The sequence below is a fragment of the Onychostoma macrolepis genome, chromosome 16 (genome assembly GCF_012432095.1).
Source record: "Onychostoma macrolepis isolate SWU-2019 chromosome 16, ASM1243209v1, whole genome shotgun sequence".
NCBI lineage: Eukaryota > Metazoa > Chordata > Actinopteri > Cypriniformes > Cyprinidae > Onychostoma > Onychostoma macrolepis.
Genome location: NC_081170.1, coordinates 22,778,521 through 22,805,254, shown reverse-complemented (window position 1 = coordinate 22,805,254; position 26,734 = coordinate 22,778,521). Strand labels below are relative to the sequence as shown.

Sequence of the window (26,734 nt, the reverse complement as noted above, 5' to 3'; positions counted from 1 at the left end):
TTTATTTAGTTGCTTGATTGTCACTGTAATAATTGAAACAGATGTGAATTTATTTCTTATGATCATATTATATAATTTTTATGAACAGCAGTTTAGGACTAATTCGCTGCTGCGACAAACGATAACAACTTGAAGTTAGACAGATGTTGTTTGGTGTTGATGTCCGGACGCCACACCCACTGGCCCTGACCCCGCCCCGCCCGCCCCGCTCGCCCCGCCCCATACGAGGGACCGCAATGATTTAGAAGTTCAGGAATCCCACGTGACGTCACCAAAGGGTGATGTAATGCTTCTCTAAATAGATCGTATTGTAATCTTTCCTCAGTCCAACGTGGTTCCTTCAGAAAGTGTGGTGCATCTTCTTCAGACTTCTGCGGTGAGTTGTTTGAGTTGTTTTTCATACCGATACATCCATTCCTTCGCATTCACATGCACTTGCCGAGTCGGTGCCATTGAAATAATCATTCTCTTGAGCCTGAAGAAGTGACAAGTTGTTAGGGATTCACATGAACGAATTTCAAGTACTTTTACAGAGTCTGTCCGAACGCGTCTATTTAAGTCGTTCACGTTTCATGCAAAAAACACAGCGATCATGACTTATTCTTTTCGGATCTCAAGGGATTTTTTGCATGTAACAGCTTTGCGCTTTGAATACCCAAATTGCGCGTTAAGGGATCGTGTCGCATTAAACAGCTAGCTCCTTCTTGATTCTGATCTCAAACTTATGTTGCTGTATGTTGCAAAACTTTACGCGGAGTTATTAGTTTGCGCGCATGAAGCTGTCAAACACGATCGCTGTGTTACTACAGTTTTTACTTTGCTTGTGCGTGCATGTGTTTGTATGTGCATGTTTGTGGCAAGCCAATTTAACAGTTATTCCTTTAACTAACTAAATTTTTGTTACTAGTATTTATTTCTAAATGCTAGTAAATAATGTAGTCGAGAAAATTAGCCTGTGTGTCTATTTTATTAGTAACTGCTACATTACTTAAAGCCTACTTTAGTTATTAGTAACTATTCAAACAGTATCTGTTCTACCTTCTCTAGCATCAGTAATTGCATAGATACATTCATTATAGACTAGTGTTTTTTTATCTTTTAAGTATAGCTGTTAAGACGAGGCATAAGCGAATATGAGCAAAAATACAGTTCTAACCAGTAAGAAATGTTTCTTGTAATAATTAAAATCAGTGCTAGTGTATCATAAATATGTGCTGAGGATTAATAAATAAGTACAGTACTAGCCAATCTAGAATAGATAGCAGGAGTAGCTATTGTTAGATAGTTATTAGCAACTTACAAATATGAACAATAAATAGTAAGTGAAAACAGTAACAGTTGGAATGGGTTTCACCAACACAATATGGAATACATAACAGTGTGAAATGAATACTTGATATCTAAACCAGATCCTAGTAGCAAAAATGCAATTTGATTCCAGTAACAATGGAATAGTTAATCGAATAAGCAATGAATATGTACTAGTCACTAATCGAAAAAGATATTTGTCACTATTTGATTACTTAACAGTTTAAATAAGAAATAAATAGGGTACAATGGGGTAAAAGGCGCCTTTGATATTATTTTTATCTAAACCACTAGATGTCACAATAAACGTGGCGTAGCACTTTCCAAAACATTCAGTTTTCAAGATATACATATTTGTATGATCTTTGACGCGATCGCGCGCAGCAGTGCAAAGTTGATTCTGTGCTTACCTGATCTAATATTTTATGTTTTTTAAAATGTTGTAGCTTTAAGTAGCAAATGAGAATCGCTAAAATTAATGAGACAAAGGTCTTCTTTATGATTTACAGTTTTTAAATAACGAAAGAATATGTAAAAGTATGGTATTTGTGGTAAAAAGCGCCCCTGCTGTTGAGGGCTAAAGGCGCACAGTAATTAACATGATAATTAATAGATTCCTGACTTTCCCATTTGTTGACATGACATGGTTTGATTCAGATGGTAAATATCATATATTATGTTGGGTGTCCATATTAGAGATAATCACCATGTTTAGAATGAAACCATCATATTTAAAAACATGATATTAATCATATCATTTGATGTTACTACTGTAAATATATATTCAATTATTATTGGATCTCCTTCAATACTGTCAGAATCTTTACTTATTAAAATTATTTTGTTTTTGTATTTTAAAATATATTTTTTTATGTTAATATAATTTAATGACAGTATATTTATTGAACAAACATTAATTATTTTATTTTTCAAAATAAGCAGAAAATAGTACAAACTTTGCTAAAGTGATTATTAACTTAGACATTATTTAAAAAACCCAAAACATTATTTTAGCTGAAGCATTTATATTAATACCGTGTGCCTTTTTTACCCCATGCTGGTGAGTCTTTTACCCGTGTGTGGGGTAAAAGGCCCCTCTTGCCACCTCATACATTTATAAGATTTTTAAACAAAATAACAACTTGAATGATTTATTTTCACACAAAATCTGTTGCTCCATTAATGTTCAATACAACGTATATATTTTTTTCTGCAATTACACATTTTAGGCGCAGTGAATAGCACATTTTTTCTTAAGGTGGGCCTTTAGCCCCGTTGTACCCTACTAGTAGTTTAAAGTATTAAATGTTAAATTGGCTTGCCACAGCGTGTGTCCCGTTCGCGCTGTGACACAAGTGTTCTGCATTGTTCCTCTGAAGCGGTTCGGGAGAATTAGTTTGTAACGTTGAACCTGTTTTGTTTCATTCATCAACATGCAGAAACTGAGGAACTTCGCTTGTCACTAAATACTACTGCGCCTGTAGCTATATATTATCCCGTCTCGTTGAAGAGCTATCGAGGCTGTCAGAGGGGTCCCAGTCCAGTCCGCTCTTAAATGATAAAAGAATGGTTGACTTAAATTAGGCTATGCACGCGTGTTTGACTCTTCGCCCTGAATCACACGGTTTGTTTTGTAATATTGTAACAAGAAAGCAATGTATGGAAGCATGACGCCATAATGCAGGCCAGTCAGACGGTTTGATTAACCGTCGAGATATTGAGGGTTTTAGTGGTTTGTGCTGACGGCGCAAACTCTTTCCTACAAGCCTAAAGGCTTACAAGATTTTAATCCACTGACACGAAGTTTGTCTGGGTTCTTTTCTTTTTACAACACAAATAAATATTTATAGGAAAGTACAGAAAATAAATGCATATTAATTGTAAAAAAAAAAGTAGCCTATATTAAGCGTTCCGTTTACAGATAAACCACAGGGAGGAAAATTAAAATACGAAGTTAATTCTGTCTCATTGCTTCTAACATGGAGATTAAATGAGTAGTTCACCTAAAAAATCTGCTTTCAAACCTGTATTAGTTTCTGTGGAACACAAAAAGAGATGTTAGGCAGAATGACAGCTCCAGTCACTTTCATTATAAGGGGGAAAAAATCAATGAAAGCAAAGGGTAACTGAATCTGGCAGTCCCTAGAATTCTATCTACACATCTCCTTTTATGGTCCACTTAAGAAAGTAAGTCGAATGAGTTCGGCAAAACATGAGACAGAGAAAATTATTCAGTTTATGGCTTAATTTATTTGGACCATTTATTATAATTATCTGTGAAATACCATATTGTCACCTGTGAAACGAGACTTATCTGGTATTGGAAAAAATGTCTATATGACCATTATAAAGATTCCTTTGCTCTCTGGTTTAATTAATCCAATTAATCCATTTAATTAAAACTAAGTGAATTACACTAAATGGGAACATTTTATAAATATATTTTCTATACACTAAAAAAGCAGTGTCAGTTTAACACTTAGAGTGCCAATTTTAACACTACTAAAGATCATATATGGTCCCAGTCTATCTAGTGTTAAAAGTACACCATTCATAGTGTTGAATATTTAGTGTTAATATAGCACCTTAGAGTGTAGAAAAATTACACACCGAGTGTGAATTGTTACACTTGCAATTGTTGTTCAAATTTTACACTATGGGGTATTTAACACCCCTGGTGTTGTTTTAATCCTTTAAGTGTTATTAATAAAGTATTCTTTTTGGTGCAAAAATAAACTAAACTAAACTTAACTACATAAAATTTGCTTTATAATAGGCTTTAGTGTATGCAGGTTTTCCTCTATGTGTTTAATAAAAGTTTGATATGTAGTGTATGCAAAAATGTGTTTCATAAAATAAGTTTAAAATTTTCCGTGCAAATCATCAAGTTTGATCACAAATGTCATAAAGTGTTACTGTTTTCATTTTGCTGTCACTTTTGTTCACTGAACAACAACAGCATTCCAATACATTCATATTTCAGATGTTTGTACCTCCGATATAAAAGTCAGCCTGATAGGTCTCTGTAAGTGTATGTTTGTGAAGATGTGATGACTGACAGTGATTGAAGGTTACCTTTGTGGGGCCCCTTCGTCTGTTCATTATGAGAGGTTTATGGCATCCTTTGCATTGTCTGTATGTTTCTTATTCCTTGCCCCGGGCCCTGTGCTGATCCTACCTTGAACCTTTGCTGCCGAAGGCCTGCAGAGGACGGGGGGAGGTTGGATTTGAATTGCAGCGCAAGTTTGTGCTTGCTGTAACCTTCACCACCTCCTCCTCCCCTCGGCCTGTGCACCATACTGTTTGAATTCAAATGTGTACCAGAGGAGAAAGTTCCTCACCGGTTCCCTGTGAAACTGTACTCCGGCCCCCTAATCCTCCTCGGCTGCCACATCGGGCCATTCTAAATTTGAAGTGTAACGAAATTTCCTGTGTTAAATGAAAACACCGGTGAAATAAAAGCCAAGCAGTGTATGACCACCGGTGAGCAAACATCTCACACCTGGCCTCGTGTCACATGGGGATATTGAGCAGTTTAGGTGGCTAAAAGACTTGCTTGAGGGTGGAAATGATACGGTAATATTTTTCATGAAAATGAATGAAGTGCATAATCGTATGTTTAAATTAACAGATTTGATGACAGACTTTGTAGTACGGATTTCGCATGTTGGAGAACTTACATAGTGTGAATGTGTAATATTGCTGCAGGGGCCTGATTGTGTTGCACTGTTGGTTTTGCATTTGGAATCTGGCCAGATGTGATATCAAAAGACGGTATATCTTAGGTCTGTTTGACAACGCAGGGACACAAAAATTACAATACTTTTTCAAATCTGGACTGATACGAAGAGAAGTTTGTGAAGTTTAAGGCTATAGATAGGGACACAGCAACATATTCCTCTCTAGGGTGAAGTGTTAAAGTCAACATGAAATCAAAACTGACTATTTACTTTGTTAAAACACATTTTTGCTTATTGTTTTGAATGATTCATCGGTGCACCTGATTCCAAAGAAAAAAGGTAATCTTGGTAATCTTTAAATGTTCACTTTAATTTGCTTAAAGAAAAATGAACTTTCTGTCATTCTCATTAACTCACCCTCGTTTTATTCCAAACCCGTATTGACTTTCATGAAACATAAACAAATATATTTTGGGAAAATCTTGGTTACCAAGATTCTTCAAAATGTCTTCTTTTGTGTTCTGTAAGATTATGTAGTAATGCAGGTTTGTAACAACGTGGGATGACTAAATGATGACAGCATTTTCATTGTAGGTGAACTGTCTCTTTAATTGACCAAAAATGAGTGCTGGAAAAAGTGGACAATCTCATCCAGCGGCAGAGGAGTTAAATAATGAACAGCCAAAATGACCATTTTCAAATAGCAATTAACAATTCGAAAAATTAACCAGGACAGAGAAAGAAGTGAGAGTGGAATAATACAGATACGGTAAAGACTTGTGGACGGAGACACAACTTTCGGAGAGCTGATAAGCGAGTGACGGAGAGAGAACGAGAGAGAGAGACAGAAAACAGAAAGAAAACAAGTGTTAGTGACTTGTCATTTAGCAGACGTGTTCTTGATGTTAGTTCGCTTACAGAAACACCCTGTCCAGACCATGTGTCCCCAAGGGCCGTGTGTCAGAAGCTGCCTGAAGGGGCTCCGTCCCAAGGCTGGACTGCAAGGAAAAAGATGTCTGGTTAACATAACGCCAAATTTGCATGTTTTGACTGCATGGGAGGAAACAGTTGGCTAGACCAATCGGACAGGAAAAAAAATGCACATGCAAATCGTTTATGAAAGCGTTCACACAGCAGGGCTCATGCATATCCAGGCCTGAAGCATTTGAATTCATACTCTTCATGTTTTCATCTTTCAAAGTTTCGAACTTGTTTATTTTCCACGCAGTTGGAAAGTGTTTGTTAGCTGTCTAAGCAGTGTGTCAATACGTAGCCACAGTCATTAGTCTGTGTTTTGCTGCTGTATATGAAGGGGACTCAACTCTGGCTGTCATGGACTATTACAGCTGTGTCTCATTAGGCTGTTGTAGACCATAATACTGTTACTCTTTTGCACAAAACTTACATAAGGGTGCTGTAAAAGTCCCAAAACAGGTGTTAGAAACATTGGTAACGTTTATGATCACCTGTGATGCACGACGTACAGCTAAATTCTACAACAGTGTTTTCACTGTTGTGATAAAATAATCATAAGCATTCGCTGGCATCTTATAATCAGTCCCACACAGAGTCTGCATTCACAGAGTGCTGCAGAAAGTTTTTTAATTGAATCTTTTGGTAAATTTGACAGTGTTTTAGCAACAAAAAATGGTTTAATGTATTTCCAGTTTCAGTGTTAGGGAAAGTTATTTGTAAAATTAATATGGCGTTACTCCATACAAACGTAACTAATTGCATTAGTTACTTTTTTATGGAAAGTAATGCGTCAACTTACTTTGGCGTTTTTTCTCATCTGGGCTGGGCTGGCTTGTTTGTTTTTAATATAAAAGTTCAATTTTTGGCAAATGTAAATTAACGCTTTTAAATGCTTTTCCCACCAAAATTGAAATGAATAAGCCTCATGCTGAAGGAAATGCAATGCCTGATGAGGTGGCAAAAAACCATAGAGTCAACCCTGGCCTGCTTTTTACATGCTCATAGATTTATTTTAAGAATGCAGGGGTGAGAAGAGGGACGTACAGTCAGAATCACACGCCCAGGCACCCTATAGATCATCGCTAGTTGAATAGAATGAGCCGCCCTTGAGACTGAAGCACAAATGGTGCCTGATATATTCCACAGCATCGCACTCTGATCCCCATGGCGACAGTAGTAGAGGGCTCAGCGTGGGCCCACATAAGAACACAGATGGTGAACTTCATCCCATCAGCATCAGAGGAGCGGCCCGATTACACTCCATGTGCGTGAAACTGAATGGCTGGCATACCATTCCATTGTCAGTCTGTCATCCATGGCGTTTAGCAGCATCATGGCACTGAGGAAGGGATTCCAGGGCTCATGGTGAGCTGTAATGGAGAGAGAGATTTGTCATTGAAATGTAATCACCTCTTGTAAAACTGTCACTAGAAATAGTTCAGAGTTTTGTCATTGTATTGAAACATTTTTACCCTTTATTCCCCTCTGTACATAATTTGTCACACTGTCAGTGTTGCCAATGTATTATTGCATAGGGGCACATGGGGCAACTATATTTTTATTGTAAAACTGACCAGGGTCAGTTATTATAGTAATTTATTAAGTTATAACATAGTTAATACAGTATAAAGTTAAAATATCAGGGTTGTACAACTACCATAATATTTATAAGGAAAATTCTCAATAAGAGGATGAAGACTACTTACTGTTTAGCTTTATTATTATCTCTCAGATTAAAATAGTGTTGTTGAATACAATAATAAAAAATAAGAAAATACATATTAAAATTACGTTTGTTCACCAAGTCACGTGGTGCGATCAGCATGTAGGAAAATAAAATATAATACAGAAAATTATATCATAAAGATAAATGATATAATATAGTAATTATTATAACATATCTACTATAAATATTATTACATATAAAATAAAAATAAATAATATATAATAAATATAGTAAATAAATAAATACATTATTTTTGATATTGATTTGTTTGAAATCATTTTATTGTGTTTTTAATTATATATATATATATATATATTTTTTAACTTGTACTTGGGAATATATATATATATATATATATATATATATATTTAAATAACATACACTGAACACAAAGAATACATTTCTAAATTTTTAAAACATGGTTCATATTTGTCATTGACCCTCTTAATACGAGCTGCTAATGTCATGACTGGCGAGGTATTGAAAGGACAGTTTAGGTGTCAAAAGAGTTGCTAATGACCGATAGTTCATTGATACGCTGACCTCAGTGCCATGTGTCTGGGTTAGCCACAGACTTGCGTGTACAACACAGAGAGGATAGTTTACATCTTACCCTGTGGTCAGCGACGGCTCCATGGTGACGATGGAGCAGGGTGACACTTTAGGGGTCAGTTTTAGCCTCTTAAGCCTCCCTCCTAGAGTTTAGACTAAACCTTTACAACTCCTAATGCCCTCTCCCAGGGCATAAGACACAGAATCCTCACCGAGATTCCATCAAAGCCTCTTCGGGGACCACGGAGTTGGTTATCACTGGCACATGATACATTAGTGACATAATGTGAGTCCTGGAGGCACCCCTGATTTGAATTTCTCTCTTTTGCTTTGTGTTCAGGTGTATGAGGAGCCAGTGACAGTGATGAACTCCGAGCAGGAAAGGCCGTTCGTGTGCAGCGCCCCGGGCTGCTCTCAGGTGAGTCTGATAAGACAATAGCGAAGACGAACGGTCCTGTAACTCGAGAAGGCTCTTTCTCAATGTGAAACTGCACCACAGACAACAACAGTGAAATGCTATCTTGTTGAGGCAAATGTCATCCACTGGGTCTTGATATAAGATTCTTGGCTTGGTATTTCTTTGGATGAGGTGGAATCCTCATAGATATGGAAAATAATCTCTCTCTTAATGCATATTTTCTTCTAGCTCAAGTTCAGCCATTACTGTGGTTCTCAACAGAGTTATTATATTTAACTAAAACAAAAAACAAAACCATAAAAAAGCCTTTGTCACTCGAAATAAAATAAACTTCAACTTAAATAAAATATTTAAAAAAAAAAACTTATTTTATTCTAGCTAGAGGCCAAGGCAACATTTCTCAATTTCATCTAGTTTGACTTGATGTATTAAAATAACTCAAATTAAAACCATAAACTTCATCACTTGAAATAAGATCAACTTTATAGCAAGTTGCCAAGGAACATTTTTCATTTTCACTTAGTTTAACTTGGTAAAATAACTAAAAATTAAAAGTGAAATAAAAATGAACAAAAGCTATACAGACATGTTTAAAAAAAAAAAAAAAAGACAAAATACAACAAAATTAAAAAAAAAAAAAAAGCTGTGAAAGAGAAAATATAAAAATTAAACAAATTCAAAAGATTAATAAAACCTATAATAGTCTCTCAGTGATACTAAACTAAAACTATTTTTAAACTGGTTTTGCTTCAGGATCCATGATGGTGACCCAATACAATAACAGCATTGCTAATGATATAAAGGAATCAAAAGCATACTTTGGAAATGTATTAATATTTCCACGGACTGCAAAGGTCCAATAATATGTACAAATATTGATATGACAAATACACAAACTGACAAAAAATTAAAATACTACAAAATACAGATTTTGATTGTTGTCACTGATTTGATATCATCTACCAAAGATAAAGTAAGTGCTTTCCTGCCTTTTTAAAAGTATATTTATTTTTCTCTCCTCTGTTCTATAAAAAAGGGGGAATTTTATAGAATAGAGAATTTTATAGAACTGTTTTTTTTGGAGGGAATATTTTTTTTCCATCTTTCCGCAATCAGAACACACCTGTGGCCAATTTTCGGATCACAATCCACCTGTTTTGAACCGCTGCACAATTAGACTAGGCCTGTCACAATCTGTTTCAGCAGGCTGGTTCATGTGGACCATTTACAGATACAATATTCCTCTCAGGTGCTTTTAAACATCAATTAAGATAATGTAATTACAATAATGAGAAGGTATTTTCAATCAGACAGGTTTTATTGTAATCTGTTCAGACAGTTTATGCCTAAGGCTCAGTCCTGTTGTATATGGTGGTAAGTATAACATTGCTTGATAAAGTCCCTTATTGTAAGATTCTGTTTTTCAAGGAAACAAAATGGAAAGAAAACAAGCCTCTGCTCTTTAATGTGTTTAGTGTGATTAAATTGCAACCAGTTGTTTCCATGTTCTCCAGAGATTCCCTACAGAGGATCATCTAATGATTCATCGGCACAAGCACGAGATGACCCTCAAATTCCCCTCCATCAAAAATGACAACATGCTGTCAGGTGAGACAGCCCACACACACACACACACACACACACACACACACATGCAGCTCATGTGTGAGTGTCCGTTTAGTGTCTGTCTTTGATTAGGTGTATTAGGCAGAATGCATGACTTGGCAAATGCGTAGGTGTAGTTTTAAATGCAGAGCCATGTGGCTAAAATAATATTTGTGCTGTGCTCTGCCTCACTCCCCTAATCCCAGTCATCAACCCGTACCATGAGTTCCATATCAATTAGACCGCCGGCCGTCTCAGGGGACGAGGGGAAGGGGAACAGTGCAGGGAAGAAAAGAAAATAACCCTCAACAACTATGATGAAAAAGTGGAGGGTTGCACATTTAAGGTGTTTAGAGATAGTACACTAGCTAACCAAAGCTGTGTACTTAGGCTCGGTTGAAAAAAAGCAGCTTTTTTGGTGTATATGACATAAATATGTTTAATGGACATCAAAAACACGCAAAAGCAAAGCAAAACCAAAGCAAAGTAAAGCAAAACCAAAGCAAAACAAAACACGAAAAACGCAGCAAAAACAAAACAGTGTTTTAAATATATTTAATGGACATCAAAAACACACCAAAGCAAAGCAAAACCAAAGCAAAGCCAAAGCAAAGCAAAACCAAAGCAAAGCAAAACAAAACAAAACACGAAAAACGCAACAAAAACAAAACAGTGTTTTTGTTTAGTAACAAAACAAATCAGTATTTTGTCTAGTTTACATCTACAAAACAACATCTATCTATCTAGTCATTTTGTATAAAATCTTTTATACATGTATACAAATAAATCATATACAAGATTTGATCCACTCTCGGATGTGGTTTGAAATCCAATTAAAATCAGATTTTTGTAAATGACTCTCAGTCTGCACGGTCAGATCAGATTTCATGTAATTTTTTGTCATTTGAGATGCTCACTCTTGCCCCAAATATTGAACCGTGTGTCATTCACTTTATATTGTATTACAAATAAGGAAACAATGAGTTTCAAACTCAAATTAGCTTATTTATGAATATGTACAATACAGTAATCACTAATGATCAAGAGCAAAAGAAAAATCTTCAGATTCTGTCCTCCCCTTTCCACTGAATATAGAAGAAAGCAGAACTTGCAAAATGATGATACAAGTCCTATAGATGATATGTGAACAACAAATCAGACTTCTGTGATTTTTAAGATGTGCCACTTGCTTTATTATATAATTAATTAAATAAATTATTATGAGTTATGGATAATTATAACCTTATGAAGCCATGAATAAAAAGAACTTGGCACATGCATTTTAAAATTTTTGGACACTCTCATTTTTGTCTTATTTGTTATTAATAATATGCAAGAGTATTTACACTTAAATATATCTATATAATAATCCTCTTCTATCAGGATACTGTACACATTATCATGGATCAGGGATCCTGAAATAAAACTCTTGACAGGATTCGACGAGACCTGGATGTGCGGTTCAGTTTAGACTGTAATATTCATCGTGGGGTTGATAAAGTACAAGATAATGAGTTACTATGTGGTTCCAGTAACGGCTAGAAATTATCATCCCACCACAAACTCAATAAGAGGTATGTGTGTGAATTTTCAATGGATTGTGTTTGAGGGAAAGAGGCTGAGCGAACGAGAGGTAGTGAGTGAAGAAACGCATGTGCACCTTTGTTAGCAAGCGAGTAACTGTAAGAAGGGCCTGCATGTAAAAGAATGCGAAGCGAGTGAGCAACCCAAAACTGATCCCAGAAATCTGATCTGCCACTCTGACAAGGGTAAATAATGAAAAGGACAGAATCACAGCCTGAGTGGAGAGAGACACGGCATGAAGCTAGAAATGCATCCTAGTGCCATGGACCACATGGTCCCGCCAGAAGCTTTTATTTAGCTGTTTGGGTTGGGTTCAATTTGCATAGGGAATTTACCGCAAACTTGTTTTGAACTTTAGAACAAACTTGTGTGCAGAGATGCAGAGCCCTAACGTTCAGAATTTTGTTCATGCAGAGTTGACAATAACTCAAATTTAATTAAAAATTTGGGTGAAAACAGAATGTGATAGATTCTAAAAAATATTTAAATAATTATATTCAAAAGTTTTACATAGATTTTTAAAAATGTATTTCTATATTTTTCTGTGTTCTGTGTTTTTTGCCCTGTTTCTGCACATTAGTTTCACCACATGACTTTGATTTGGTGACAAATGTCAAATATTTATAATATTAAAAAAGGGCTTCACTCTTTATTTTTGATATAGAATTAATAATAAAAGATAATAAGAAATAATAATAAGTGTGAATATATGAGGGTTTATTATTATTGTTTTACTTTATTCCTATCATATCAGGACAGTTGTACCACCCTGATTTTTTCACTTTATGCCCTCAAAAATATTAAAATAAATTTTAATTCAGAAATTAATTCAATTTGAATAAAGTGCATTTGTGTGTATTTATGAATAAATGAAAAGATATGTACCAAAAATGGGACATTTTCCTAGATAATCAAACCCATTAGGTCTTCAATGTCACTGTAAACAGTTAAACTAACACGCCCTAAATTTTGCCATATTTTTTTCCTCAAATATTTCTAGACCAGACACCAACCCCAACACGCTTTTTGAAGAACTGTGAGGAGGTGGGTCTCTTCAGCGAGCTGGACTGCTCCATCGAACAGGAGTTTTGCAAGGCTCAGGAGGAGGAGGACAGCAAACAGGTGAGCTTATAGTGTGGGTCTCGCAGTTGTGATCCCCAATGCTAACGGCCGCTGTCACTATTATTACCCCATCCACCATAACAACGAGTCACTGAAGACTGTCAGCTTTTTCAGCAGGTGGAGGTTCAGTTGCTGAAGCAGGTAAAGATACACCCAGAGATCACATGTGGCAGCTGAGCCTCAAACTGATTGACAGTTGTGTTCATAAAGAGAGTTGTTTGTCTGGATCTCAAATATCAAACACTCTTTATGTGAGCATATTGACTTAACTTGAGACTCTCTCTAAACTGTTATTCTGCCTTGACAGTGGCAGACCTTGAAATAAGACATGCATGCTAATAACCACAATAGACTTGCCACAATGCTGAGAATGCAATATACATTTGCAACAAAGCTTGTATAGCTAGAAGCGTATAAATATTGTTAAAAATAGTTTTATACTTGTTAGAGTAGGCCTATTGTATGGTTGGCTACCCTCTGACTCTTTTGAAAACGTCTCAAATTGATTACTTTCAGTCAGTCACTTATAAGATCCCATGATGCAGTAGGCATAAGTACAGAACTTCTAACCGTCTTTTTCTGCTTTTCTTGCCATTTTGAAGGCAAGTAATTTCTGCATCACTAGCAATGCCAAAGAGAATTTCAAAAATAAAGACTTCTTCCTTTATTTGGACAAATAGGCAGTTCTACTTCAAGTTCACTCAACTGGTTTACCAATTTTGAAATGTTGAGCTACTTATGCATGTGCACACATAGGATGAGACTTTAACAAACCATTTACTGGACAACAGGAGCAAATGTGGTCTTGTGTGTACAGCAAGCCAATCATGGCAAGTTATATGTGTGTATCTAAGTCCTATTTCAAAATGATACATAGATTAAATTGTAATGCCATGGTGATAACCAAATTCTTTTGGGTGTTTTTATCATGCATCGTCAAGGTCTGACAATGACGCATTCAGACACCTTCGATCCTAATGACTGTTTTACCACTTGCACCACAACTGTCACAAGATGGCTGGGATCAGTGACCACCACCACCCTGCTGTCTGCCTGACAGCCACTCTGTAGATAAACTGATGGTGTCTGTTAATCTGGGGAGTTTACACTTGAGGTTTAGGGTTAGTACACCATGCCAAGTCAGCAAGCAGCAGGTTGTAGCAGGACTTTGCTGAGCTCAGGTGCAGACAGGTGAGGAAGATATTGCCCAGAGCCTTTTTAGAGAATTCTGCTGCGCTTGTCTTAAGTATACTGACAACAAATGTGGAAGCCGAATCTATTGTGTTTAAAGGATGTGTTTTTAGGGCAGTTAGATGCTGTGGGTTTAAAGGGCTAAATAGTGTGTTCTAATTGAACGCAAAATCTACTTCACAGTTCAGTTTAACCATGATGCTAAATGTGCTAAAATAGTGCCAGTCATTGTCTATCCTTTTTGAGCAAACACTCCCCTTTCTTTGTAAATTTGGCTCTTTATAGATTTTTTTCGTATTCACAAAACTCTATTTAAGGTCATCAGACAAACAGTAAGCAGCAATTACTGAAACACCAGAAAGAGATGAACGAAATTTCTAAAAGAGTTGTTTGTATACATTTTTGATTGATCATCGCTGCAGTTATTTGTGTAATGATGATCAAAAGCATTATAATTCATGTCAGTAAAGTACATCAGATTGCAGTAGTCTGCTGTATACTATCCACCAACCGTTAAATTGTGTTCAGCACAGATTTTGTGGGTGCATCTGATTGTGCGTAATTCCTTTAGTGCACACTAAAACTACATAGACACTGCAAAAAAAAAATGGCACTGTCAGAATCACAATTTATTCTTGGCGAATCTCTCCTCTTTAACAAGGTAATTGGTTAATTTATGAAAATTAAGAAAACTACTGTAAAACTCAGTAGTTTTCTGTGCACTCGTTTATCTTCTAAACTATAACAGGTGCAACTTTAAATTGTGCCTTCAAGGTGTGGTCCTCAATGAGCAACAGAGTGTATTTCTGACCAACAAACCTAATTTTTCACACATCAAATAAAGTCTGGTGTGTGTCAAAGTGGCCTAAACCAAAGAGGCTGCTATATATAATGTTCAACGAGTGCTTCATGTATTCTTTTCTAGTTTTAGCTCTACTTTCAAGGTGCGCTCACATTTACTGCTGTTTAATGTATTTCCACATGCTAAATCCAGTCATTTCAATAGGACTCCACTCCTACTCTAGGTATGAAAAGCTGCTTAGTTTGAAGCTAACTTCTGTTTGAGCTTCATGCATCCTTACACTACTGATAAGAGACAATGGATCTTTTTTGTCTGCAAAATGTTGCAAAATTTTGTTGACTTGTAGGGCGTGTTCTTTTCTAGTGTAGTTATGTTACCGTACATTGACAGTTTATGTTTTACCCCTGTGTTCATGTCTGTTTCTGAACAGAATATCACTCTTCATGGGCAGGGGGGCCCTAACCAGCACCAGCAGACCCACTCAAGAATGGCCAACCACGACAGCAGCATAGTGATTCAGCAGGCACTGCCCTCACCCCAGTCCAGTTCTGTCATCACTCAAGCCCCTTCCACCAACAGACAGATTGGGTAAGTTGCCCCTCTCATCATCACATGAACGTTGTCACCGGTACAACGTTCAATAGACGAAGGCTAGTGTTTAATATTAGTACAAGGTCCATGCCGCTGTTTGCATTTCTCCTATCAGAATACAGCAGCTGACTTGCACAAGGTGGAGAAGTAGTGATTATGTTCTTCAAAAGACTGTGTTTGTGTCTAAGTTAGAGTTTGTTTGGATAGCAGTGAACAAAAGCTGGATTCTTGGATTTGGATTGGAGTGTTTGTTCCTTAAAGGAACAGTTCACCCAAACATTTTTATTTGCCCTCAGGCCATGCAAGGTGTACATGATGTTGTTCTTGATCAGAACAGATTTGGTGAAATTAAGCATTAAGGCCACTGCACAGTGAGTCCGAAATTTTTGTCTGAAATTTTCACGTTGAAAAATAACCTCACGTTGTCAATCACGTTTACACACTGCCTCTGAAACTTTCATCCGTCATAAAAAAAAAAAAAAAATCGGTCCAGGTTCCGATTAGGCATCCGGAGCAAGCATTTTGATAGGAAAGGATGACAAATATGAAAAATACGAAAAACGCATGCGAACATTTCGGACTCGGTGTGCAAGGACCTTTACGGTACATCACTTGCTCACCATTGGATCCTCTGCAGTGAATGGGTGCCACCAGAATGAGAGTTACAACAGCTGATAAAAAACATCACAATAATCCAAAAGTAATTCACACAACTCATGAATCGAAAATCGATAATTAAAACTTGAAACCGTCATTTCTACCCAAACTATGAGTACATAATCCATAAAACTTTCTTCAGTGAATCGGTTTTCCTCTCACATCAGAATACACAGACATATTTGTTTAGAACCGTTCTGGACTGTTTTCACGTGTTCTGTGCATATTTCTCTCCTGATTCAGATTACACAACTTTTTCACTGGAGAAAGCAATATTATAAATAGAAAACTCATATTTTAGCTGGAAGCAACAGTTTGAAGTAAAAAAAGGGCTTAATGATTGATGTTTTTTATTATAAACATGCTTGTCTATTACTTGTGGATTATTTTGATGTTTTTATCAGCTGTTTAGACTCTCATTCTGACGGCACCCATTCACTGCAGAGCATTCATTTGTGATTAAGTGATGTACTGTAATGCTTAATTTATCCAAATCTGTTCAAATAAAGAAACAAACACAGGTCAATTTTCAGCATTTTTTCGGGGAACTGTTAATTTCATAGCTCTTGCTCGCTTTAAAAGATTTAAAATGTTATGAAAGTCGTGTATGTGAAGGGATATGAAATAGTAATTGATCCCCCATTCTAGTGTATACATCCAAAAAGGATAGTTCATCCAAAAATAAAAAATCTATTATTTACTTACCCTAATATTCCAAACCTGTATGATTTTTCAAAACAAAATTAGACCCAGAATCTAGATGGGGGTCAAAGTGAAGATATGCCTTTGAGGTTTTGCATTTCACACATTCAGAGTTTCATACACACACACCAACACTCTCACACACTTTTACCCAATTAAAAAAAGACTACAAAATAGAAATGCTTCTTAAAAACATTCATCGAAACTAAATATTCATCATGTGATCAGCAAATCATTATTTAATGCTAAAACAATTACAGTAATCAGCCAAGTGTCCTTGAAAGGGCACATTCTCACATTCCTGGGAAGATTGTAACACTCTTTGGATGTCCGTGCTTTTCGCGTGTGTGTTTGTGAATCTTTGCAGTTGTCCCTGCAGCAACTCTTGAAGTTCTCTGTGTCGTGTAGCCAGCTTGGGTGTGTCCCACAGTGATGACATCAGTGGTGCAGCTCTGGTGGGGATATCAGCTTTTTGGGATGACGCCCCTCTTGCGCAAACACATCCCACTGCTGACCCGTCTTTCTTTTTTCTCCAACAGTCTTATTCCCTCTTTCTTGACGTCTTTCTCTCTCTGTCTCTTTGTTGCGTCAGAATGCGCCCTGTCTGCAGTATAATCACCACCTGAAACACATGATGGGCCGCAGTGAGAGGACGGTATCATTTTCAGCCGCGGTGGAGGTTTAGGATGAAGATTAGAGGGTCAGGTCTGCAGCTGACTCCAAAATCACAGATTTATTGTGTATAACAACACATTTTCACAAACAAGATGTTTCATGATGAAACAGTGACTTAGCGAGTTGATATGCGTTTAGTGTTTGGAGAAGCTTATATCTGAAAGCAGTCGACAATTAATAACACACTCTTTATTTCATGTTTGTTTCTTTGCCAATGGTAAGACAGGACAGGGCGTAGATGCCCAGATTGGACAACTTGTGAATATTGGATGGAAGGCCTGTCAATCAAGTTGATTGACAGTCTGACAGTGCATTTGTTCTGGGAAAGGGATGGAATTACAGTCAAAGAAAGAGAGAGAGGATAAGAGACTAGTTAGCTCTCCTTTCTTTGCTGTATTAACTTTTTTTTTTTTGACCTTAGTAGACACTTCTTACCAGACAAATCTTTAAAGAAGTTATGAAAAATGCACTGATTTTTATGACCAAACCTAAGTTTCTTTTGGTTTGCATACCACCTGAACAAAACTTATGAGAGCTTTGTTAGAAGGGTTTCTGCAGGGTCAGGGGCATTAATGCTGAACGCTGCTATGAATGCTCTGCTGTGTTTTAGATTGCAGCAGTAGAAAGGGGAGGTGAATATAAATTCATGCAGAGCATATGCAACGCCCATGCTGTTTTTGTGTTGGAACGTGGGTGTGCATGTGCTAAAGCTGTAAAGAAACAGTTTATAGCGCTCATTATGGATGTACACTCATGCAGCTTAGATATCATAAAGTCCTCTGCCTTTTATGGAAATTGTATATTTTATTGAGAGAAGCTGTGTTAGTCTTACAGTAATTGGTCAATATCATGAAATCTGTCAAGAACTTGTATGGGTCACATTTCAGACCAAAATCAAACAAAAGAAATACAAAATTACATTTTTTTTAAAATTATATTATATATCCAGACTACTTTTTTTTTTTTTTTTTTTATGGCAATTTTATGTTGTTTCATGATAATTAAGCAAATGTTTTTTCCAGGTCCTATTATTCTAATGCAAAAATGGTAAACATTTATTTAGTTAATATTTATCATTGTAGTATTAGTGTTATTTTAGTGGCCTTGATTACCCCTTGTTAAAATATTTAGATTTAGATTTAATTTTTTATATTTTTGGTTAGTAATTTATTGTTAGTAATTTGTTGTTTTTGTCATTTGTATTAGTTTTTATTTTTTTATATATTTAAATGTTTATATTTTGTATTAATGTTATTAATTCGTTTATTTATTTAGTACTTAAAGTTAAACTCAGCAAAAATGAGATTTTCTTTTTTTTCAGTGAATGTTTCTTTTATTTCAAGCAAAAGTAACAAAAAATATTTTTTATGATTGTAGTTATTAACTGTTGTGTTGTACCCCCCTCTGGTTGTGATGAATGGAGGATATGGAGATTTATTTAAGTTTAATGTCGGTCTTTTTGTTACCTAAATCTTCATTATGTCCATTGAAAACTGCAACTCTCTATGACTCCACAAGTGTGAGAGTGTTGTTTTGTTATTGGGACTGTGGAGGTCAGGGGTCAGCCTATGGAAGCGTGTATCAGTGTGTTTGGAAATGTCCACCTCAGCGGGAAAAAAGGCTTTCAATCCCCTTAACACAGAAACTCCACTTCCCGCAGGAAGCCATCGAGGCCGGTTAGTGCCTCTGTCCACAAACTGTTTAATCTTTTCTCTTCCTGCTGCTCTGAACCGAAGAATCACGTCATGATTGAACTAAAAATCCTGAATGATGCAGTATTGACGTGCATGATTTAGAAATACTTTGCTGTTGTGAAATGTTCATGTCTAAATATTAAACTGTTCCTAGAAAAGAGGGGTGAATCATAAATTTGGCATAACAACGTGGTGTATTGGATGGCAGGCTTACATCAGAGTAGCCGGAATCTTCAATGGCGAACTGACATCCGCTATATACATATACACATATACTGTGTATATATATGACACTTTTCCGTTAATGAGAGAACATCTGAGAAGACTCACTATTTAGGGGCTATTGAACCTTGTACGAAGGTCATTCGGCTACAACACAATCCACTCTCCTTCTATAGCCTATGTGTTTCATTGTTGGCAGATTTGTCAGTGGCGAGTACTAAGCTCGTTTGCTTTCTAAGAATATATTGTTCCTGATTTTGAGAGAAATGGTTAAATTATCAGGAATTCAATGAGCAATATTGACACACGCACTTTGGCAACTTACAGTACTTACTCACATCTTCCAGACACAACAGGTTGCCACATGAAATAATATAAAATGAAATATAAAATAAAATAAAATAATGAGATAAAATAAATAGAAAATAACAGGAAATTATAAAATTTACAACTACAAAACCTGATTTTTTTTTTTTTGCACCCCTCTCTCTACAAATATAGAGACCTGTACCTGTACGGTGATTGTGAATGACTGCCGTAAGCTTAATCCAGGGTCTGCTTTCTGAGTTTTTTTGGATGTGAGGACTGACCAAGTTATACAGCGTCCATTGAATTAGGATAACAAGTCATTTTCATTGCTCCGCCATGTTTACTGAAGAGATTTGGAGGCTTGGAATCAATTAAGATTGGCTTTCCTCAAGTCTGCCTGCTTAACAGGGCTCAGGCGGGGGGCCCACAGCTGTGAAACACAAGGACCCTCAACCCCCAACTTTTCCTGTGATTCTCCAAGCGTTCCTCTGGGTTTTTCCCTTTATTCACACCAGCCCTGCTAAAAAGGCTGGCATATGTTATATTTTGGATGCTGGCCTCTAGCATGGGATGCTAATATATTGTAGATATGGTTTAAAATTTAAATTTCTCTCATCTTATAACCACACTCATGTCTACCAAACTTGCATGACTTTCTTTTGTGAAAACAAAGATATTTTGAAGAATGTTCCAGTTGTAGTTTCGGACCCCATTGACTTTCATTGTATTTTGCATGGCTGCAGTATGATGGTTCACAAGGTAGGCAAGCATCAAAAACCAGCACTAACCACCATGAACCTGGTCTTTTCAGAAGGGAATACAGTCCCTCAGAGAGAGAGGCAGTTTGACAAAAAACAGTTTAAAGACCCTTCTGGACTAACAAAAAAAAGGAAAAGGAAATGAAAGAGCACAGGGAATCTGAATGCCATGGCTATTCAAAGGGTCCAAATCATTTGAATGCTCTCTGCATGTGAATTACTAACATCTGTTCCTGAGTCATGTCAGTGTTAAATATGTTAGACATAGTCAGTCGGCTTGAGATAAAACATTGTGAGGGAGCTCCACCTCTTTAACTGAGTGATAAGAAAGTCCAGGGGTTGGAGAACATAACTGGTAACAGCGAATACTAAATGTAACTAGTGTCTGAATGGTGGCCGTACTGAATGAGAGACGGATATGGGAGGACAAGTTCAGCAACAATAGTTCTTCTCTTCTGGAGCTGTGGTGTTTGACATAGTTTTAGTTGAAACACTCTTTGCGACAGACAATATAATAGATACAAAATGGATGGCAAGGCAAACTGTCGTTGGTGCCATATAAACTGATCATCAGGAACAGCTCAATGTAAGTTCCTGTGAAACATTTCCTGTGTAACGTAACATCCAGTGAAACCAGAGCAGTTAATATTAAAATAAATTCCCAACACTCAGTATTAACCACTGCAAAACAAGCATGCTAACAGTTAGCTTCCTAATTCAAAATAACTCTTGTATAACATTTATATTAAAAAAAAAAATTAACACTCCGCAAAACTATAAGCATGCTAACAGGTAGCATTCTAATTAAGACTTCTAACTTCATAAAACAAAAATAGCTCCTTTGAATAGCACACTTCCTTTTCTATTACTAAAGAATCAGTCCAAAAAAAAAATCCCCATTCTGACGTATGAATTGTAGTTTCTTCACTTCAGCATGTTATTTCCTCTCATGCAAGATCTAGATAAAGCAATTTATTTTCTGTGTGTATACATACATATATATAATAATTAATAATCACAATTAAAATGAAAATATATTAAATATTAAGGGTCAGATTTGCTCTTTTGGCGTTAAAGTAGTACTGTCAGGATTCACTAAAGACTAAAGAGCAGTGAAGAATTAGCCCTGAAAAGGCGTGGACACAGTTATTTTTGAGCCTGACCTTATTGAATATGCATTTGTATGAGTTTCCCTTTCAGGCGCAAAATTAATGGGAGGTATTAAAATTAATCACGCAGCTCAAGGATTAACATTTGCGCTTGCCAAATTACTGGTATTTGCAGCATTATTTAATGCCCCCAAAAAAGGATGTCTTAAAGCAGGTGGTAATTTGCGCTGCTCTTGATAGATTGCGCTGGTCATTATGGAAATGAGATGTTGCATCTGTGTTCTCTAATGTGCGCATTGTCAGTAAATCACCCACAGAATTTTCCCCTCCCATCGGCGCTTTTGTGGAATTGCGCACTAATACTAATTTGCCCTGTTTAGTAAATCTGGCCCTAAATATCATAATGCATTGACGTTTGTAAAATTAATAATGCTTTTTTATACATTTTCACTATTAAAAGAATTGTGCAAACCTCCATGTGCCTGCAGGAATTTCTTGTATCTCCACTGCGAATTCGATGCCATTTGAAAGTTGAAGCAAACCTGAACCACTCATTTTGCTGCAATGCGTGCAGTTTGCGTGCTTGTGTGTTTTCACACCTCTAAACATAAGAGGAGCTGGTTTTCACAGCCATAAATAACAGGAAGATTGTGAGGTATTTTGGTGGTTGAAAAGGAAGCTGCGCACTGCAACACAACAGCATGAGATGCAGTGACTCAGTGATGTTAACCTGTTCTAACCGTTAGAAAGGGCTGTGTCTGAATTCTATTCTGAGTACCTACTGAATTTGATGGGGAACTTACTTCTCGACCGTTGAAGTACATTCTGTACGTATACAGGCGTGTAGTACAAATACATCCACGAACATGCTTCACCCTTGTTGAAAAAATCAGCATGCTGGTTAGGTATGTTTTGGAGCATGGCCGCTGGTTTGAGCTGGTTTAAGCTGGTCCTAAGCAGGTCATGAGCTGGTTTAAGCTGGTCCTTAGCTGGTCATGAGCTGGTTTAGGCTGATTCTTAGCTGGTCATGTGCTGGTCCTAAGCAACTAGCTCCTGCTCAGGACCAGCTCAAACCAGCAGCCATGCTTCAAAACATACCTAACCAGTATATGCTGGATTTTTTCATCAGGGACCTGCTATGCCTTGCCCTTTGACCTATGCCATACCAATAGCAACTGAAAATAATTTACTCTGTGTAACACAAATACTGTTTAACCACACAGATAGCTTTCTTGGTGGCTATATAGCACTGACATAGCTGCTCAAGTCACAGTACTTTACTTAATCACGTCAGAATCACTTCACACTCGTCAGATCAAGTTTGTCATTTGACCTACTCATTTGATATGCTAATTTCAACTTTTTTTTTTGCAATTGTGCCTTTTCTTTCTTGTAATTGTGACTGTAGCTCACAATTGAATATTAATCATAACTAATATCTCACTTTGTACTTTGCACAAGACTTTAACTTTTGCAATTGTGAAATATACTTTGCAACTGTGAATTTATTTCCTGTAATTCAGAAATTTCTCACAATTGCAACCTTATATTTCTTAATTGCAACTTTTAGTATCTTACGTTGAGACTTTGTATATAAAATAAATCACAAAATAAATGAGTAAAATATTTTTATTTTGAAATTGGGAATTTATTTCTTGTAATTTTTGACTTTTTATCTCACAATGTGACTTTATTTCCTGTAATTTGAACATTAATTTCTCATAATTGCATCTTTATATATTACAGTGAGACTTTATATCTTTATCTCACAGTTACCTCATAATTGTCTAATACAAAAAAAATATTGCTTTGTACTTTGCATGGGATTTTATATTGAATTTATTTCTTGTGATTTTGACTTTGTCTGTATGTGACCTTTATTTCCTATAATTGGGACATTTATTTCTCATAAACGCAATCTTATCTCACAATTGCCACTTTATATTGTACAGTGAGATTTTATATATCACAATATGACTGTATATATGATTTTTAAACCTCATCTCATGATAACCTTTGTTTTTCTCTTATAAAAGGCAAGAAACAAAACTTGATTATTGTTCTCTTAGGACACTGTAGAATTGAAACGCTCACATACTGCACAGTTTTATGACTCCAACCTGTCAAAACTTGATACTTGCTCTTTGGGACTCTGATTCACCCTAGCCGAGGCAGCGTGCAGTGTTGTTTTTGTACGAGGCTGCATAGGAGAGCCCTCCCATACCCTCCCCACCCCCCCTTCGGTTCCTCTTGTGGGCCAAAACACAGACGTCATCGATTTCTTCACAGACTGCTTTCAATCACATTGATCAGAAATGCAGAGCCTCGTTGTTAGGATTTAAACTTCTTGACCCCTCTGATGGAAAAAACAAACTGTAGTTGATGTTTTAGCTAATTACACCATGCAGAGAAAGCCAAAACTTGTGGTCACCCACCCTGAGAAGATCTTTCCGTTTAGGGTGGCATCTTCTGGATACGCAGCGAGTGTGTATGTCTTGTGCATGTCTGAAAGAGAAAGAATTTCAGAGGACAGAGGGAAACAGAAAGAGAGAGAAGACAGGCGGGCAGGATGTACATCTGAGCTGAATTAGAGTGAGCTCATTGTGTACGGCGTAGGGTTTAATAGTGCGTTTGGAGAGGAACGCCCAGGCCCTGCTCCTCTCATTCCAGCACCACTGTGTCATCCCCGTCCACCACACAGACACATGCAGAAACACACACACACACACACACACACTCCTGCAAAGACAGAGAGAAAGAGAGAGACCCCCGGAGCAAACATCAGGAAGACAGGAACTGCTGATCAGAGGAAGAGAGGGATCAGGGGTAGATTGAAGACAGGGGTCCTAGACTGAGAATATGAAAGGATGGAAAAGGGAAAGAGGAAAAGATCTAGGGTGCTGGATAGACAAGAGGAACAAAGTGATAAAATAAAGTCTTTTATATGGATATAAATAAGAGAGACAGGTGTACTGTGGTGTCCATGAGTCTGAGATCACATTGAAAATCTGCGATTCAAAATATAATTTAAATTAGGAAATAAACAAAGTTTTAGGACTTTGATAATGTAAAAAAAAGTCAAACAAAAAATGTTATTAATAAAGTTAAACAATTTAGTATTTAACGGAATAGTTCACCCAAAAATGAAAATTTTGTCATCGTTTCTTACCCTCATGTCGTTCCAAACCTGTATGTGTTTCTTTCTTATGTTGAACATAAAGAAGATATTTTGAAGCATGCTGGTAATCAAACAGTTGTATTTTGCCTACTATGGAAGTCAGTGGGGACCAACAACTGTTTGGTTCTTCAAAATATCATCTTTTGTGTTCAGCATTAGGAATAAACTTATACATGTCTGGAACCACATGAGGAAAAATTTTCATTTTTGGGTGAACTGTTTCTTTAAGATCTATTGCACTATTTTAGATCTTACATTTGTGACAGTGACCGTGATCAATGACAAACTTGTCTAAATTTGGTCAGGCTCTCGGCTGTATAGATACAGTATGTCCTTAGAAAACATACTAACATGTTGAAGATAGACATTGCAGATTGTTGGTTTCACAGTCTTTGAAGTCAATACAAAACACCATTTGTTACCTGTTTTATAAGGATTTTATCCATTGGGAACTGATAGGATCTTGTGAAGTTGACAGAATGACAGGTGTCATTCTTTGGAATTATATGTGTGATTCATTCACACAAATGTCCCATTATGCACTTCAAAGTTTTTTTTTTGTTCTTCACTCAGGGGTAAAAACAGGTTTGTAGATTGTGCAAACTTTCTGGGTGCGGAGAGTTTTCTGGAAAGTTTGTCCTGGTGAGCTGTTTCAAACCATCGAAACAAACTCCAACCAAACTTTGGGCAGATTTTGTTCAAAATGACATCACACAAATAGTGTCTATTTCAATTTTATTTTCACTTTGTGCTTATTAAAGCCTGTTCACACCAAAAACTATAACTATAAAGACAACTATATTAGCGTCCACTCCAACGCACAATAATGTTCTGTTCATTATAAACACGTGCTGCATTTATATCATCTGCCGCTTTAAATGCTTGAGCTCTTTAAAGTCGGATAGATTTATTGGCTGTGTTTTAATGTTTTTATTGTTCATCAGTTGTAAAAAATCTTCTGAAAGTGATTCCAAAGACATCGTTCCTCTGTGTTGTTTAGTTGTGGAGACTGTGGACTTGCCTATTCTCATAGAATCGGAATGATTATTAAAATGTTATAGTTATTATAGTTATCATCCTTGGTGTGAAAGGTCATTTATTACAAAAGAAGCTGGTGTGGAATTAAACACTTTCCCCTAATACGCTCTGGAAATGTTAAAGCAACAAAGAGGATTTTCTAACTTGGATGCTGGCGTTTCATCCACACAAGACAGGCTGTCTTGTCACAATGAATGGTTTAAAACTCTATTACATGTCTTTTGCATTTCCATGGCTAAAAGCATTATCGATTAGCCATGGGAAGGATTCAAATCAGTGTGATGAATTGACAGACAGGTGGGGGCGGAGCCTGAAACCTCCCTGGGTCAGTCATGCCGGAGAGCTTCTCAGCATAGTTTCAGTCACGGGAAGAAACAACTGGCTGGCTGTGAGCCAAACCACTCATTCTGTTTGTCTGTCTCTCTCTCTTTCCCCTTCACACACTCTTTCTCTCTCAGCCGGCAGCGATGAGAGATGTATCCATGCATAATTGGGGCTTTGTGGTGAGCTGTGCCATGCTTGCTCGCCCCGAGGTATTCCAGGATAAGTCTCTCGCCGTTGTTCTCATTGACAGACCTCGACTTTACATGGAACTTAAGTCTATGTCACTGCCGCCTGTCAATGAAGTCCCTCCTCCAAACGGTGCTTTTTCATCGCCCCATCCCCAACGGTCTTTAATGAGACTCAGGCTCCCTCACGGCCCTTCTCAGCTTGATTTATTTGATCAGATTCATATGATTCTACCCACTCTGCAGTCCTTGGGCCCGTGGCAAGCCCGCTCTCTCGCTCTCTCTCTGAGTGTGATTAAAGTGGTAAATCAGGGGCAGGTCCTGTGCTG

General features: G+C 36.8%; 1 protein-coding gene across 1 annotated transcript in view; it reads left to right on the top strand.

The window, feature by feature from the left end:
- The first annotated feature begins 241 nt into the window (after positions 1-241).
- creb5b (cAMP responsive element binding protein 5b) overlaps positions 242-26,734 on the top strand; it is a 72,156-nt gene continuing 45,663 nt past the window's right edge. The window contains 5 exon segments of the mRNA XM_058747485.1: positions 242-376; positions 8,582-8,659; positions 10,174-10,267; positions 12,849-12,970; positions 15,394-15,551. Of these exon segments, the coding sequence (XP_058603468.1) occupies positions 8,606-8,659; positions 10,174-10,267; positions 12,849-12,970; positions 15,394-15,551 (428 nt within the window). The 5' untranslated portion in view covers positions 242-376; positions 8,582-8,605.